This window comes from Octopus bimaculoides, chromosome 1 (genome assembly GCF_001194135.2).
Source record: "Octopus bimaculoides isolate UCB-OBI-ISO-001 chromosome 1, ASM119413v2, whole genome shotgun sequence".
Classification (NCBI taxonomy): Eukaryota; Metazoa; Mollusca; class Cephalopoda; order Octopoda; family Octopodidae; genus Octopus; species Octopus bimaculoides.
Genome location: NC_068981.1, coordinates 54,821,214 through 54,838,398, shown reverse-complemented (window position 1 = coordinate 54,838,398; position 17,185 = coordinate 54,821,214). Strand labels below are relative to the sequence as shown.

The following is a 17,185-nucleotide window of genomic DNA, read 5'->3' as shown; positions in this document are numbered from 1 at the left end:
CTTCTTATGTTCAGCTTTTCTCTCAAGATACTTACACTCTGACGGGTATGCACATTGACATTACACATCCAGCTGAGCATACTGGCTTCATTCCTTGCGAGCTTACGCATGTCCTCAGCAGTCACAGCCCATGTTTCACTGCCATGTAGCATGGCTGTTCGTACACATGCATCATACAGTCTGCCTTTTACTCTGAGTGAGAGTCCCTTTGTCGCCAGCAGAGGTAAGAGCTCTCTAAACTTTGCCCAGGCTATTCTTATTCTAGCAGCTACACTTTCAGCGCACCCACCCCCACTACTAACTTGGTCACCCAGATAGCGGAAGCTATCGACTACCTCTAGTTTTTCTCCCTGGAATGAGATAGAAGTTGTTTCCTGTTTGTTTACAGTGTTTATTATATATACATATATAAAATTTTCAGGATCTGATGGAATCAAGATATTTAAATAACAAAGGCACCAAGGTAGAGTTGGGGATAGTGCACCTGTGCACTCACAGTGTACGAACACTACATACTTTACTGAAGTAAATACGGATTTGTCCTTCCGGTTATGCATACATTCACATGTATTGACCAAATATGCAATGTATACATAAAGTCACACAGGAGTATACTCCAGCACATATTCCACGATCCACTGTAGGCTCAAGATCCATCCTTTGACAACTTATCACATAAGTGGTTTACAATTAATATATATATAGTTTATATATTATTGGGAAAGCAGGAAGACAGACACCTACCTACACACACAAACACACATGCACTTAAATTCTTTTGCATCTCTGTTCTCAGTTCCCGAAATGTTCTTCATGAAATAAGTCTTTAGTGTCAAACAATGAATGAATAGAACTCTACTTCATATACTGAGTTTTTTGTCTCTCTAAAGTGAGCAATCAAAGCTAACTTATAATTGAACAGAGAATAATTCAGTATAAAGATTAAGTAATGGAATTTCTTATACTCTGAAAACTTGAAAATCCTCTGGCTAAAAAAATGCTAGACTACTAATCCTACAACCTTCAGGGCAAACCTGGACAACGGATATTAAACGATGATGATGTTATATTAGAATAATTGGATTTTAGTAAATTTTATTAAGATGTTAAATAATCAGTATTAGAAAAAGCATTTCTGGAACCATAACCTCCAAGTAAACCACAGAAGCATCAAGGTGTCACCCAACATATTTGCTGAAGTCACCAGCTACGATAATGAGGTTGCTGTCACTCATTGCTGAGGTAGTCTACAGAAGCATCTCATAGAAATGATCCTTTTGTTCTTCTGAGAGTTCTACCTGTGGGGCATATGCCAAGATAAATGTTGTTATTGTGTTGCTTGTAATTATCACATTCTGAAAACTAACATTATTCATCTATTTGAAATGAGTGAAAAAACACCAACCAAGAAGGGAAGATGATTGATAGCCTAGTAATATACAAATATAGGACGAAAATAAATGCCAAGGAAAACTAGGTTAATCTGTGTCAAAGTTTGGTGTTAATCACGAAAAAACCTTGAACAGGATAGTTTGAAAGCTCTCAAAAATAATTTGAGACTAACAAATCAATCTTTGAAAGAATAGTAGAGAAAAGATAGAGAATAATATAGGAAAGATATAGTAAAATGTGTTTTCCAGTCAATTCCCAATGCTATTATAGGTATCACAAGTTTTGAAAATTTAGATATTTGCATGCTGGAAAAAAGTTTGCTTTTTATATTTCTGATGTTATAACTGAATTCTCTTTCTGCAGCTAAACAAATAATTTGGAATTAGGAATGGAAATTGTGCTATGCTCCAAGGCACAATTCTCAGCAATTAGAACTTTTAAAGTTGCTTGGGAACATCGTTACATCTTTCACAGAGTAACTGACTTTTTATAAATATGATTGTTTTAAGATAGATCACCCTTTAACTTTTTTGATATGAACAAAGTACATGTGTGTGTGCGCTTGCATGCTTTTCAATCATCTACATTTTAATTTCTAAAACCTTAGCAAATTTGACAGTTTTTCAAAAACTTTTCCAAATTATATGATGAAAACTTTTGACACCAAAAGTAATTCAATGAAACTACAGATAAATGAAACTACAGATAAATGAAACAACAGTGAGGTGTGTGTGTGTGTGTGTGTGTGTGTGTGTGTGTGTGTGTGTGTGTGTGTGTGTGTGTGTGTGTGTGTGTGTGTGTAAGGGGGGATCAAATAGAATACTAAATTGTTGTCATTGAAAATTTCAGATAAAAAGGTACATGACATCCATGGGTTTGAAAGTAAATAGAAATGTGAGCTGTGTACATGACATGATGTTGTAACTAACTAGTATAATATAATCCTAATCTGACATTTTCAGCATCTCAGCTATCAACTTAATAAACCTGAAGCTTTTTCCCATTTAAGTTAAACTCTTCTCAAATACATTTGCCTCTTGCCTCACAGAGTGAGAGATTATCTTCAACTTCTACATCATGAGGCAGATATCCCTCACTTGGGAAAGACATCTGTTTATCTTTTAAATAACAATGCAGGCTTATTGGCTTAGTGAACATCAAAAACAATTTCCTAATGCAAGACAGAAAATACAGTGAGTTGGCTGAACAATGGTTAGAAGGTAATATGCCTTCTTATTGGAGAATTTGATGGAATCAGAGGCCTTGGACCAGCAGCAAAGGAGAGTAGAAATGTTGCTAGAAAATTATCAGAAACTGTCAAGAAAGCAAGCCATTACATCTGGCACATGAGGGAGGAAGAGCGGTGCAGCACGATCAAACATTGAGTATGATAGAAACACTTGGTCCAGAGTTGTAACATCTGACTCAACAAAGCTCATAATGTTGTGTGGGAGATTTGCGACCTATGTCAGCGGGCAGCTCTGGTGTCACACTGGAGGTGGTTTTGGTGGGGGCTACAAAGCTGTTTCACTGCCTGATGAGAAATCAAATCCTGCATTTGGAGATGGAGTACAGCAACACCATCAGTACACAAGTGTTTACCATAAATGCACAGTCACATTTGAAATATAAACATGACACTGACAGGGTTTTACCTATAAGACTTTCCTAAATATTAGTGTCAAAATGTTTACGACGAAGCAACAAATCAATGCTCATAATCTTTCATTGTTTGCCATAAAATATAAGTTTTAATGTATAAAGAGAAAAACATTTAAGAAAATAAGAAATATGGCAGAATGGCCCTACCTCTATTTCAGATATACGATTGGAAAAATTGGGAATTGCAGCAGCTGGACTGTTTAGATCTTTGCGAATATAGATTCTCTGAGTTGAAGTAGCCATAGCTGTAGGAGCTTTCTTCTCAGAATCAGGTGGCTTTCTTTCTTGCTGAACAGCTGAAAGTAGAAAATGAAATAATTTTTAAAACATTTAATAATAATAATGATGACGATGATGATGATGATGAAACTTTGTAGACCATAAAAAACACCCTTTGTTTCCTTCTGGTTTTCATTGAAAAATTATTTCTATAAGCTGCTACGTACTTACAAATGTGTATGGAGAAGATTATTTTGGGAGTACTTAAGTAATAGTATTTCAAAATAATCCAGTATTTGAATATATATTGCACTTTAAATAAAAGCGAGGGAAAATGTAAAAGAGGAAAAAATTTCAGAGAGTGAGACAATTCTAGGAAGAAAAGTTTGGGTGAAGTATAGATTGTGAAATCTTGAAAGTGAAACACAGTAACAGTGATAGGAAGAAGAAAGACAAGTGAAAAGATATGCAGTTGGCTAATTCAGAGGAGTATAGACCATTTTATTACCGATACAAGAAGTTGAGAGTATCTGTGAGCTAATGAAGAACATTAATGACTTGGCAATCAATCTGATAGCCTTTTGTATTTGTCCAAGGGCATCACTCTTCTCTATATGTAAGCAATACTTCAGTGTGGCTCTTAAACTTTATGAAATATTAGCATCTGATTGAAGCCAAAGTATTTATTGGCACAAAAGAGAAACCCAAGTCCCTGTAATGCAGTTTTGGCAATGTTATATATGTGGGAATTGCTCTGAAAGATCATCAAAGAATATGAATCCTAACATTTGACATGACTTTGCAGGTATTAGTTGTGTGTTGTTCATTACCAGAAAGGATGAGGTACAAGACTGCTTTCTTGATAAAGTATAGCCATTGTATATTTGTTCTGTTGAAAAGGATTTATCAAGTCATCCTCATTGCAGGCTGTTCTCAAAGTCTATGCTCATAAGTTCAATATCTGTCAAGTGTGAGGAGTCTAGATTGTGTTTGAATGTTGCTGGTGTTCTCAAAGGTTAAGGAGGAATGAAAGTTAATGTCATCTTCATAGGAGAGTATGCAAGACGTTTTATTAGGTAGGTCTTTAATGTGCAACAGAAAAAGTGCAGGGGGGAGGAGGTAGTAAACCTTAGAGTACAATGATTCAGTTTGACATGAATCTTCATATCCAAAAATGAGAAATGGATGTAAATTATAAGCAGTCAACTTAGCTTGGAAGTTTTGAGGATAAGGTATTAGATGACCAATAATAAAAGATTGTAGCATTTGGCATATTTATATTTCAGCAGAAAGCAACAACAGATAATAATATAAAAATGCATTTAAAAAAGTGCAAGCAGCCATAAAGCCTGATATTTTCCATTTTTAATTTCAACCTGAAATAGATATCCTCCAATAGAATATACTCTAGAAAATTTGTACAAAGATTCTGGAACATATTCTCCACAACAAGATTATTAATGAGTCATATAGAACTGAGTTCCCAGCCCAGAGAGACAACAAAACACTTGTGGTGCATTTGAACTGAAACACATGGAGCTAGTAGTCCAGTGGATAATCCACAATAAATTCTGACTACATTGTGATGAGAACCAAATTAAAATTGTAATGGAAATAATACTTTGTAACTAGTGTAACATCACCATCATTTTATATAAACACAGCCACATAAAGACAGAATATTGCAGAAGTATATAGAAACTTAATTTCTAATATTATAAAATGATGATGAAACAATCATGTCATTCATCTTTTCTTATAAAAAAAATAATTGAAAATCCATAACAAGACAGCTTGGATGTCCTGAAATGTTTGAATGAAAAACTATTTCCAATGTTTAAACATAATCAAATGAAATACTTCAACATTATGTATCACTTGGTGAAAAATGGATATTTGTATGACAGTAAATAAAACATTTTAAAAACAAACTCTGGCTAAAAATCAATTCCTGCTCTAAACTATGCGCTTCATTTATAGAATTTCCTTTCTTTTTGTCATTTCTTTAGAGGCAAACATTGCCAAGTAATAGATTTTATATGTCAATTAATTTAGTTGATTTATGGACGTAGTCATGGGATGCAGGCATTCTACCTGGTTGAAAACAGATACCACTTCTTTCCTTACAGATATATAGTTAACATCAAAATGGGCAATATATGACCTAATAATTCATTTAAACCAAATTTCTACAAGAATCTAACCTATATCAACAATGAAGAATTAAATTAAAGATCTTAAGCAAAGAAACAAATAGAAGTTATCAGACTCATAGTGCACTAATACGGACAAGAAACAGAACAGTGGCATTAAAGGGGTATCTACCTTTATATGTTTTGCAAGACAACATAAGTAAAAGATGATATTTTAAGGGCACATAATTTCCTGACATATACAATTCATAAACAATCTTAAGATGGAGACTGAAAATGAATATGGACAGAAATGTATTTTTACAATCCTCTGAGTGCAATCAGCTTATTAGTAATTTAATGTCTTTTATTCCATATGGACATGGCTTAAGTGGAGGGAAGGTATTTGAGGCAGAATTTTTACAGCTGAATGTTCTTCCTGTCACCAACCTTTACTTGTTTGTCAAGCAAGTGATTTTTGTATCCAGAAGAATTCAAAAGTACAGAGACAGAAGATAATTTATTGATATAAAAAGTTAACAAACATCACTGGTTGCACCCCAGCTATGAATTGTGATATCAAATTTTGTAAAAAATAGCCCAGTACAGATTGTAAACATTCATACATATATACACACGTGTGCGTGCACACACACACACACACACACACACACACACACACACACACACACACACACACACACAATGTGTTTTTTTCAGGCTCCATCTACTAAATTCCCTCACAAGGCATTGATTGGTCTAGAGCTGTAGCAGAAGACTTGCCCAAGGTACAATGCAGTGGGATTGAACCCAAAGCCAAATAGTTGAGAAGTAAACTTCTTAACTACACAACTACATCTGTCTATATAGCCATAATAAAATACACTAGTTAAAACATAAGATAAAGCCACTTAGCAACAGCAAATAGTGGTAGCAGTATAACAACTAGAAGTGTAATAATATATGTTAAACATTGTAGCAGAGTATCAGTGTGCCATAGTAGTATTACAAAACTAAATTACTATTAGAATGAATTTACGCAGGTTATTATTATCATGACAGTACAACTAGTCAATACTGAGACAAAACAAAAGGACAATCTTAAACATATAAAAATAGTATTAAACTACTTCACTATCATTTTAATGATACTGCAGATCATAGATTCTCAAAGTGAGCACTACCACCCCCCACCATTGAGCCAGTCCAGGTGGGCGCTGGTGCCTAAGGGGGCGGTAGAGAAAAAGGAGGTATTGGGAGGAAGGCAGTGAATTGGGGGACACTATGAATTTATTATAATATTATTATAGTATTGTACACAAATTATATAATATTATATTAAATATCAAATGATTCATAGTATATATAAGTGAAATATAAAATATTTATTTATACATAAAAATAGCGGTAGGGGCACTGAGGGTATTATGTGGCCATGAGAGGGGCAGTGACCAAAAAAGTTTGAGAACCTCTGCTGCAGATAGATAACCATAATAGATACAATACTTTGTATTTTCTAAGTAGGAGATGAGTAACATTTTTCTTGCAGCAGGCCTCATGAGAATTTGCTAATCATAAATCATACCACAACACTAAAACAACCATTTAACAAACACTACATAATACAGAGCACACTATATATCACATCAAGTAAATCATGAAAGTAGAAAACAATGATCAAGAGAAAATATAAGTGAATGGGAAGGAAAGAAATAAAATTTCTGTTTGAATCGACAGAGTTGGGTCATCATGGTTACAAAATTGTAGTGAAAGTTTAGTATGCTTATTTTTAGACATTATATAAACATGACATTATGTGTGCCTTACAACAAGTCATAAATAATCATAATTTTCTCATGTTTGTTCTGTCATAGTTTGAGCTAGACTTTCTATGCCTATGAATTATTATAGTTGATGTGTTGCAACTCAATGTTTTTAATACTTTTGTGTTGTATATATCACCACATACTCCTTGTAACATCTACTTATGGACACAGCTGCTCTAATGGTTCCAGATATTCTACATACATACGTCATTCATTTATATCCTCATGAAATACAGACATTGTATGTTGCTTGAAAAAAAACTCTCGTCAAAACACATCAGTACACACTGGAAACAATATATTGTTCTCCAGTACAAACTTAATATACATTGTAGATTTAGGCAATCTATGCACAGACATCTTTTGTCGATGTAATTTTTTACCACAAATCTGATCTATTGGCTTGTATAGCATAACCAGCTTGGATACATAAGTCCCAAAGAATTGTAATTTTCAACTAATTTGGTAGGCTTATGTCCCCACCATTTTTACTTTGTATGGGAGTCCAGACTAATGGCTTATGATCCAGTGCAAATGCTGACCAAATCTATAATGGTGAGTAATATATTCATTTGAGGCTAATGTAGAACATCCAGAGATTAGGAGGTCAATTGTTTCTCTGGTTGTACCACAACAGTGGCAGGCAGAATCAGCACCATTATTATTATTATTAGTAGTAGTAGTAGTAGTAGTATTAAAGCAGTGAGCTGGCAAAGTCATTAGTACATTGAATGGAATACTTAGCGGTAGTTCGCCCGTCACTACGTTCTGAGTTCAAATTCTGCCAAGGTCGACTTTGCCTTTCCTCCTTTCAGGGTTGATTAAATAAGTACCAGTTATGCACTGGGGTCAAAGTAATCGACTTAATCCCTTCCCCAAAATTTCAGGCCAGTAGAAAGGATTCTTATTTGTTTGTCTGCCGCTACGTTCTGAGTTCAAATTCCACCAAGGTTAACTTTGCCTTTCATTCTTTCGGGGTCAATAAACTAAGTAACATTTGAGTAGTGGGGTCGATGAAATTGACTATCCCCCTCCTCCAAATTTCAGGCTTTGTGCCTAAAACAGAAAGGATTATTTTTATTATGATTATTAAGGTGGCAAGCTGGCAGAATTGTTAGCATGCCAGTCAAAATGCTTAGTGATATTCCGTCTGCTGTCATGTTCTGAGTTCAAATTCCACCAAGGGCAACTTTGCCTTTCATTCTTTCAAGGTTGATAAACTAAGTACCAGTTGAGTACTGGGGTCGATGAAATCGACTATCCCCCTCCCCCAAATTTCAGGCTTTGTGCCTAAAACAAAAGGGATCATCATCATCATCATGATTATTACTATTATTATTATTATTATTATTATTAAGGTGGTGAGCTGACAGAATCATTAGCACACCGAGCAAAATGCTTAGCAGTATTCTGTCTGCCACTATGTCCTGAGTTCAAATTCCACTGAGATCAACTTTGCCTTTCATCCTTTTGGAGTCGATAAAATAAGTATCAACTGAACACTGGGGTCAATGTAATTGACTCATCCCCATTTCCCCAAGCTGTCCTTGTGGCAAAAAATTGAAATTATTATTATTATCATTAAAGTGGCGAGTTGCTAGGCAAAATGCTTAGCGGTATTTTGTCTGTTGCTATGTTCTGAGTTCATATTCCACCAAGGTCAACTTTACCTTTCATTCTTTCAGGGTCGATTAAATAAGTACCAGTTAAACACTGGGGTCGATGTAATTGACTTAATCCTTTCCCCAAAATTTGAAGCCTTGTGCTTCCAGTAGAAAGGATTATTATTGTTAAGGCAGTGAGCTGGCAGAATCATTAGCATGCTGGGCAAAATGCTTAGTGGTATTTCAGCTATCTTTACATTCATTCTAAGTTCAAATTTTGCCTTTTGGGATTGATAAAATTAAGATCAATTGAACACTGGGGTCAATGTAATTGACTTAATCACTCCCCTGAACTTGCTGGCCTTGTACCAAACTTTGAAACCATTATTATTATTATTATTATTATTATTATTATTATTATTATTATTATCATTATTATTATTATTATTATCATTATTATTATTATTATTAAGGTGGCAAGCTGGCAGAAGCATTACCACGCTGGGCAAAATGCTGAGTGGCATTTTGTCCATCTGCATGTTCTGAGTTCAAATTTCATCAAGGTTGACTTCACCTTTCCTCCTTTCAGGGTCAATAAAATAAGTACCAGTTGAGTACTGGAGTCGATGTAATCGACTTACCCCTCCCCCTAATTTCAGGCCTTGTGCCTATAGTAGAAAGGATTATCATTATTATCATCATGCTGGATTGACATCACATTTTATTAAGGGACAAGTATCAATAATGAACTGAAGCTTAATTAATTCAATCAGTTATAATCCTCCCTTATTATTTTGCAGATTATACTTTTTACCCAAAGCCAGACTTAGGAAGTATGAAATAATAATGATAAGAAGAAGAAAAACCAGTTTCATTCATAGCAATTTTGCCTGGAGTTATTTCAAAGCATTTTAAAACTAATCAAGATTTTCTCACATTCAAGTAGATGATGTAAAGGATGAAAGTTGCCTCCTGAGTGGGAGATAGAAAACAAAAGCTAGTGGAAACATTTCTCACCAAAAGGGTTTAAGAACACAAGAATCAATTTCTCAGAAAACCGAAAACTTAAGAGAAAAATATCTGAAAAATCATGTTTCAGATGACTATGCTTTGCTACTGAGGTCTCATAATACTGAAACATGCCCATAGTTATCCCCTTACCTGATAAAAAAAAAAACTGATTTTTCCACTATAAGCATGAAAATTCAACTCTCTAAGAGATTAATTCTTCATTTCTTAAAATCATTTCCTCTTTTCTTTAGGAATTTCTAACATTTGCTGTTAGGTTACTGTTTTCTCTCTCTAACTAAGAGACAAATTTTAATCCTTTTAGAAATTTTGTATATGTCATCCAGTACATCACTTCCTACCTGAATTATATAAAGTCAAGGCATTGATTCATTAGAATTACTCAACTTAGCTAACTTTATGGAGGTTTTTATCAAAGTTTCACAATTATTATAGGCCTTTCTATTACGAAATCTACTACAAAAATGCACACACATGGGTGTGTGATGTATGACAAACATAAATGCATTTATGTATTTGTGTGTGTGTGTGTGTGTGTGCACACATGTGCACACACACACACACACACAAAGAAAGAGGCAGACAGAAAAAAGTTTATGTTTTAGTAATTCTTAAAAGCCAATCTTCAGAAAAATATCTGAAAAAAAAATTAAGGACACACACACACACTTTTTGTTGAAAGATCAAAGCTCTCAAGGAACAGAATTTCTGATGCTTTTTTCCTTCCAGTTTCTTAAGTTCTTGATGCCCTTGGGAAAAGAACATACCTAATAATTTCCAATGTTGCTTTTCAAAACTCAATACCTCATGCTAACATGAGAAATACTTATTCTCTCTGCACTGCCTTTAGCTAATCCCATGACCTTTAAAATAAACAGTCTTTAAATCCTTCTCTACAAGGTTCAATCCCTTACTTTGTGATGTAACATAAAAAGAAATGAGAAATAGCAAAGGGTTTCCCTTGAATTTATGAAGTTCATTTTAGGTGATCTTGAATAAGAAGCAACAGAGCAAAAGGAAGAAATAAACTTTAATGAAAATAAAAGGTTGCCCTTTAAGTTTAATCTGAGGATTAACAACAGTGATTTGGAAGCTTAAAGAATTGTTTCAATATTTCAACTCACAACTTTGGCAGAATCTAAAAATATAAATAGTTTCTACTGTAGGACAAGAAACAGGAATAACACATTACAAAATAACTCAACAGTTCTCTGTTTCTCTCTTTCTCGAGATATTTCAATTATATTTACATTCACTTCCTTTTACTCTCTCCTTCATATTTCTATATGATAAACACATACACAAACACCTAGATATAAATGCAATAATATAGGCATTCAAACACACACACATGCAGATATAAATACTAACTTATATAGATAACGGATACAATGACAAACACACACTCACTCACAAAAATGTAAAGTAATTATAAACATAAGAACTTTTGCAATTTTAATGAAAATATCTTTTATATAAAGTGATGAATAGAATACTCAACTAAAGTGAAAACGGGGGGGGGGGGATCAGGTTTAGAGCAGTAGTATAATATATAAATACAGCTTCAAAAAAAAGAGACACTTGCAAACATAATGAAATTACAAGAAATAAATACATATATTCTATATCTCCAGTGGACACAACTATGCTTCTAGCAGTCAGACATTCAAAGAAATCCACAGAGACATGATGCTATCATCAACAGAACTGCAAAGCATTAAGCAGAATTGATAATATATGATAATATATGGAAACAGCAAGATATGAATCGCAAAAACACTTGATTTGCTTTGTAACACACTTTATAACAATGCTTAATTCACTGAAATTAACCTTAAATGAGCTGCAATATATATTTATACCTAGAGATTATAAGTATAAATATACTGCGTTTATAATGAAAATATTTCTTTTGTTCAAAGTGATTAGCAGAGTGCTCAATAAAAGTGGAAAAAGTCAGGTACAGAACAATAATATAAGAATAGCTAAAATAAAGAGACACTTGAAATATTATCATGCTACATAATAGAATAAATGCTTGATATATTACTTGTTAAAGTTATCTCTACAAGTATTCTATAAAAATTATATATTCTATATTATTCCCGGGCACTACTGTGTTTTCAAACAAACATCATAAAAATATATGGACACGTGATGCCTTCATCAGTGAAACTGAAAGGAGAGTTGTATGAGAAGTTTAGGGTTTATATACACTGTGGTGTAACAATAGATGCAAAACTGACGGTTCCTAAACTGGTGATATATAGAAGCTTGCATGGGTCAGGAGGGATTTGTTGACGCAGATTTTCTATGACCTGTTGCACTTCCTGTCATCAATGCTCGCCTCTTTCCAAGCAAGGTAATATTTCCTCATGGCCAGGCATGTTTTTCACAGAAGACTGGAAGTGAACAACATCACTTGTATAACAGTTATGCTTGTCTATAACCATGTCAAGAAAGTACGCATAAATTCATACACACACACACATATGACAGGCTTCTTTTAGTTTCCATCTACAAAATGCTTTCTCAAGGACTTGGTTGGCCCTAGGCAACAAAAGACATTGCCCAAGGTACCATTAAGTAGGACTGAACTCAAGACTATATGGTTGAGAAGCAAGCTTCTTAACCACATAACCACATCTGCACCTATATACACATATACTTATATAAGTTAATAAAAATGACTCAAGAACTGAGAGCTTTGTAAATGGTAGATATATATGTAAGACTGAGGTATGGCTAAGTGCAGACATAGATATATAGTTTACAAGTCTGCTTCATAACCACATGGTTTTGGGATCAGTCCCACAGCATGGTACCCTGGGCAAATATCTTCTATACTCTGGGCTAACCAATGTCTTGTGAGTGAATTGGTTGCTAGTAACTATAGAAAGTTTGTCATATGAATATCTGTGTGTGCATGCGCTCACATGCATGTGTTCTCTCTTTCACTGATGTTAACATCTGCTGGCCACTTAATTTCCACAACTATGCACAGTTTCTCTACTCTATCCCAAATCATTATATCAGGTCTGTTGTGCTTACATTTTATTGAGGTCCTCACTGGGACATTCCACCAGTATTCCTTTTTATTATGAGTGGCTATGGCTTCTACCATATTGTGGGTTCATATTTCTTTGCCCTCAGAAATATCCTTCCAACGAATTTCATTATAGTGTCCTAGCCTAGCTACAATGTCATGTCTCATCGGTAGATAATACTGTGATCACATTTTCGGACAACTGCTTGTGATGTGGGTGATATCTTCAGTGTGAACTCCACAAAGTCTGCATCGGTTGTCACATTTTACTGCTTTTCCTGCATCTCTATTCCTTTTGTGCATCAGGTACTTGGTTGATATTTCTTGCACCTGGATTGCAAATGCATACCCTTCTAAGTAAGAGGTAGTATTCTGGCTATTTGTCCATGATAAACTGCTTTGATGATCGATGTACTATCATCACGGACCTTTCTAATAACATATCCATGCATAGCCTTCTGTTCATATAGGCTCATCCTTTCATTTGATGATACATTGCAGTAGGTTGCATGTGTGTGTGTGTGTGTGTATGTATGTATTATTGATATTAAGGTGGTGAGCTGGCAGAACCATTAGCACACTAGGCAAAATGGTTAGCAGCATTTCATCCATCTTTATCTTCTGAGTTCAAATTCTGTCAAGGTCAACTTTGTCTTTCATCCTTTCAGGGTTGATAAATTAAATACCAGTGAATGGATTGATGTAATCAACTAGTCCCCTCCCCCAAAATTTCAGGCCTTGTGCCTTTAGTAGAATGGATTATTATTATTATTATTATTACTAAAAGTGGTGAGTTAACAGTATCATTTGAGTGTCAGGCAAAATGCTTTGTGGCATTTGTTCTGGTTCTTTACAATCTGAATTCAAAATCCTACCAATAAAATAAAGTACCAGACATGTACTGTGGTTAATTTAACAGACTAACCTCCTCCTCATCCTCAAATTTATAGCTCTGTGTCTCTCTGAGAAATTGTCATTTTAAGAACGGAGGGTTGGCAGAAGTATTAGAGCATCAGACAAAATGCCTTGCAGCATTAGTTCTGGCTCTTTACAGTCCAAATTCAAATTCCACTAATGTCAACTTTGACTTTCATCTTTCTGACCTTGTTTCTATGTAAGAAACTATTATTTTTATTATTATCATGCTGAAAATGAAATTTATCTCTTACTTAGATATAAATTTAGGTATCTACAGTGGCAGCAGTTTGCAGGCAAATTGATTTGGTTCAATTTGACTGAGAGAAAGTTTTTAATTCAGAAGTAAAATAACTACAAAACCTTAGATGTTTACACAAAGACAAATGGGAAGTAATGGGAAATTGCTTCAATCAAAAATCAAAAATAGGTTTTCAAAAGTAGGTTTATAACTTGGCCCACTGAAAGAATAGCAAAAAAAAAAAAAAATGTAAAAATATGCTAAAGAATCGATATTTGACAACAGAAACAAGAACAGATTGATTTTATAAACAGAGCAAATTTCATCAGATATCTCAGTCCCATTATTATATCATCACTGCTTTTTAAACTAAAATATATCCATAAAAAGTGTATGACTGGAGAGGTAGGTGGCAGAAAGTAGTTGTAGAAGTGTTATATGTGGTTGTTGTAAATGTGGAAAGGTTAAAGCTTTAAGCTCTAAAACTAGTTCTGCATGTTTACTTTTTGCAAGGTATCTTGGGATCAACACTTAAAGAATTTCAAGAGATAGACATAATTTACAGAAAATTGATTAATTTTTAAAAGATATATAATGTTAAGATTTAACCATATATCTATTGAGTAATTTAGATCCAAAAGATCTAGGATATAGTTAGGTTTTATGTTTTTCTTTTTTCAGTGGAGGAGGGATTAGATATCTGATATAGATATGGATGTTTGTTTATGAGCCTAGATTAGATTGGAGAGGATATATAGCCATGTTATCTAAATATTGAAGTTAGATATACTTCATAGATACGTCTCAGTGTATCTAATTAATGTCTGTATTAATTTACCTTCCACCATGTATTTATAACTGAAAATATCATCATTAAACACACCATTGTGTTTAATATAAATTTCCTAAACTTTAACTCTATCCCAAATATAAAAGCCTTGTTGAAAATGTAAATGCTCTACTGATACCATCAATGGTTGAAGGGAGAAGGAAATGGTAGAAATATACATTATATATCATGATCATCATCATTTTTAACATTCACTTTTCCATGCTTGCATGAGTCAGATGGAGTTTATTGAGACAGATTCTCTATGTTCAGATGCCCTTCCTGTTGCCAAGCCTTACCTTTTCCAAGCAAGGTAATGTTTCCTCAATACTACGATATTGGTTTTACTTGACTCAACAGGTCTTCTCAAGCTATCATATCGCCCAACGCATCGGGGGTACTCTTTACTGGGCCGGACATGCGTGGCTGCAATCTCACTTTAGTTGCCAGGTCTTCTCAACCACAGCATATCATCAAAGGTCTTGGTCTCCTGCCATTGCCTTTGTGAGGCCCAATGTTCAAAGGTCATGCTTCACCACCTCATCCCATGTCTTCCTGGGTCTACCTCTTCCACAGGTTCCTTCCACAGTTAGGGAGTGGCATTTCCTCACACAGCTGTCCTCATCCATATGTAGCACAGGACCATACTAGCACAGTCGTCTCTTTTGTACACCACATTTGATGCTTTGTATGCCCAACTTTTCTCTCAGAGTGCTTACACTCTATCTTATATTCACACTGACATTATACATCCAGTGGTTCATACTAGCTTCATTTCTTTCAAACCAACACATCCTCAGCAGTCATGGCCCATGTCTCACTTCTATGTAGCATGGCAGTTCGCACACATGCATCATACAGTCTACCTTTCATCCTGAGTAAGAGGCCCTTAGTTGCCAGCAGAGGTAGGAGCTCCCTGAACATTGCCCAGGATATTCTTATTCTAGCCACTACACTCTCAGAGCAACCACTCACACTACAGACTTGGTCGCCTAGGTAGCAAAAGCTTTTTTTAACATGTGATGGAATTTGCTTTCTGTACATCTTCAGTGTTTATTGCCCATGTGCATCTGCCACACCCAAAAGCTATTTTCCCAGTTAACCTTTCTTTGCTTGATGCCAATTGGAATTAACTCTAAATTAGAAGGGGCATCACCTAATGAATCAAAAATTCTCATAAATTGACATACCACTAATACAGTTCAATTGTATGGAAACAAAAGAAACCTGTGGACATATGTTTCTGCCTCGTTAGGCATCATCAGCACAGCTATTACTCTATCTTAATTCTAGCAGACAGAACACTTAGACATATACTAAAGAGTAGAACACAATTATGACCTGGGTATTTGCTTAAATGAAACAAAAAAGTGCTCAGAGATATAAACCAAGAGTGGCCATTGGCAAGTACAACAAATATGAAGAAGAAATATATCCGAGATAAATTCAATAAATCAAGATTTTATCTTGTATGGTTTTTAATATACCCTTATTAATTTTATATATGTGTACACACACACATTCGTGTATTATGCATATATATTCAGTTGGGTTGGAAGAATACATATTACTGAAGCATTGTTTTACAATCAGATGCTTTTCTTGTTGCTAAACTTTGTTTGTATTTCAAGAGAGAGAGAGAGAGAGAGAGAGAGAGAGAGAGAGAGAGAGTGTGTGTGTGTGTGTGTGTGTGTGTGTGTGTGTGTGTGTGTGTGTGTGTGTGTGTGTGTGTGTGTGTGTGTGTGTGTGTGTGTGTGTGTGTGTGTGTGAAAATCCAGGGAAGGTTCCAATTTATTGAAGTAGTGCATCCATCACAGAAAATATGATATAATAATCAAAGGAATAAAGGTGACAGTACCATCTTTATTAATCAGTTACTATTGTTTCCATAATGAGTAGAAGTGCTCTATTAATCAATATGCTGGATCATACATACAAAAATTATAGAAGCTATGTAAAATCCATACAACATTGAATAAAATTACCACCAGTCACCATCATGACTATCAACAAAATAATATTTATATAAACTTCTATTAACTTCTATAATTTTTTTGTAGGTATAATCCAGTGTGATTTCGCATGTTGACTGATCACCTTATTTTATTTCATATCTATATATTCAATTTTCAGCAAAAGTTACAGAATGACTCAATGGCTGAGAGTTTCGTGCAATGGCATGAACCAAAGTTGAATTACTCTGTAACTTTTGCCAATTAATAACAATATATACATATATATATAATGTAGTGTTGAGCACTCATTCTTGTCGTTCATCAAATATGTATAT

General features: G+C 34.5%; 1 protein-coding gene across 9 annotated transcripts in view; it reads right to left on the bottom strand.

Moving 5' to 3' along the window:
* Nucleotides 1–17,185, bottom strand: part of LOC106869571 (orphan steroid hormone receptor 2) — a 168,721-nt gene that overhangs the window by 34,516 nt on the left and 117,020 nt on the right. For all 9 annotated transcript variants that reach the window (XM_052966728.1, XM_052966745.1, XM_052966720.1 and 6 more), the window contains one exon: nucleotides 3,202–3,350. In XM_052966728.1, coding sequence (XP_052822688.1) covers nucleotides 3,202–3,350 — 149 coding nt within the window. The remainder of the gene's footprint in view (nucleotides 1–3,201; nucleotides 3,351–17,185) is intronic.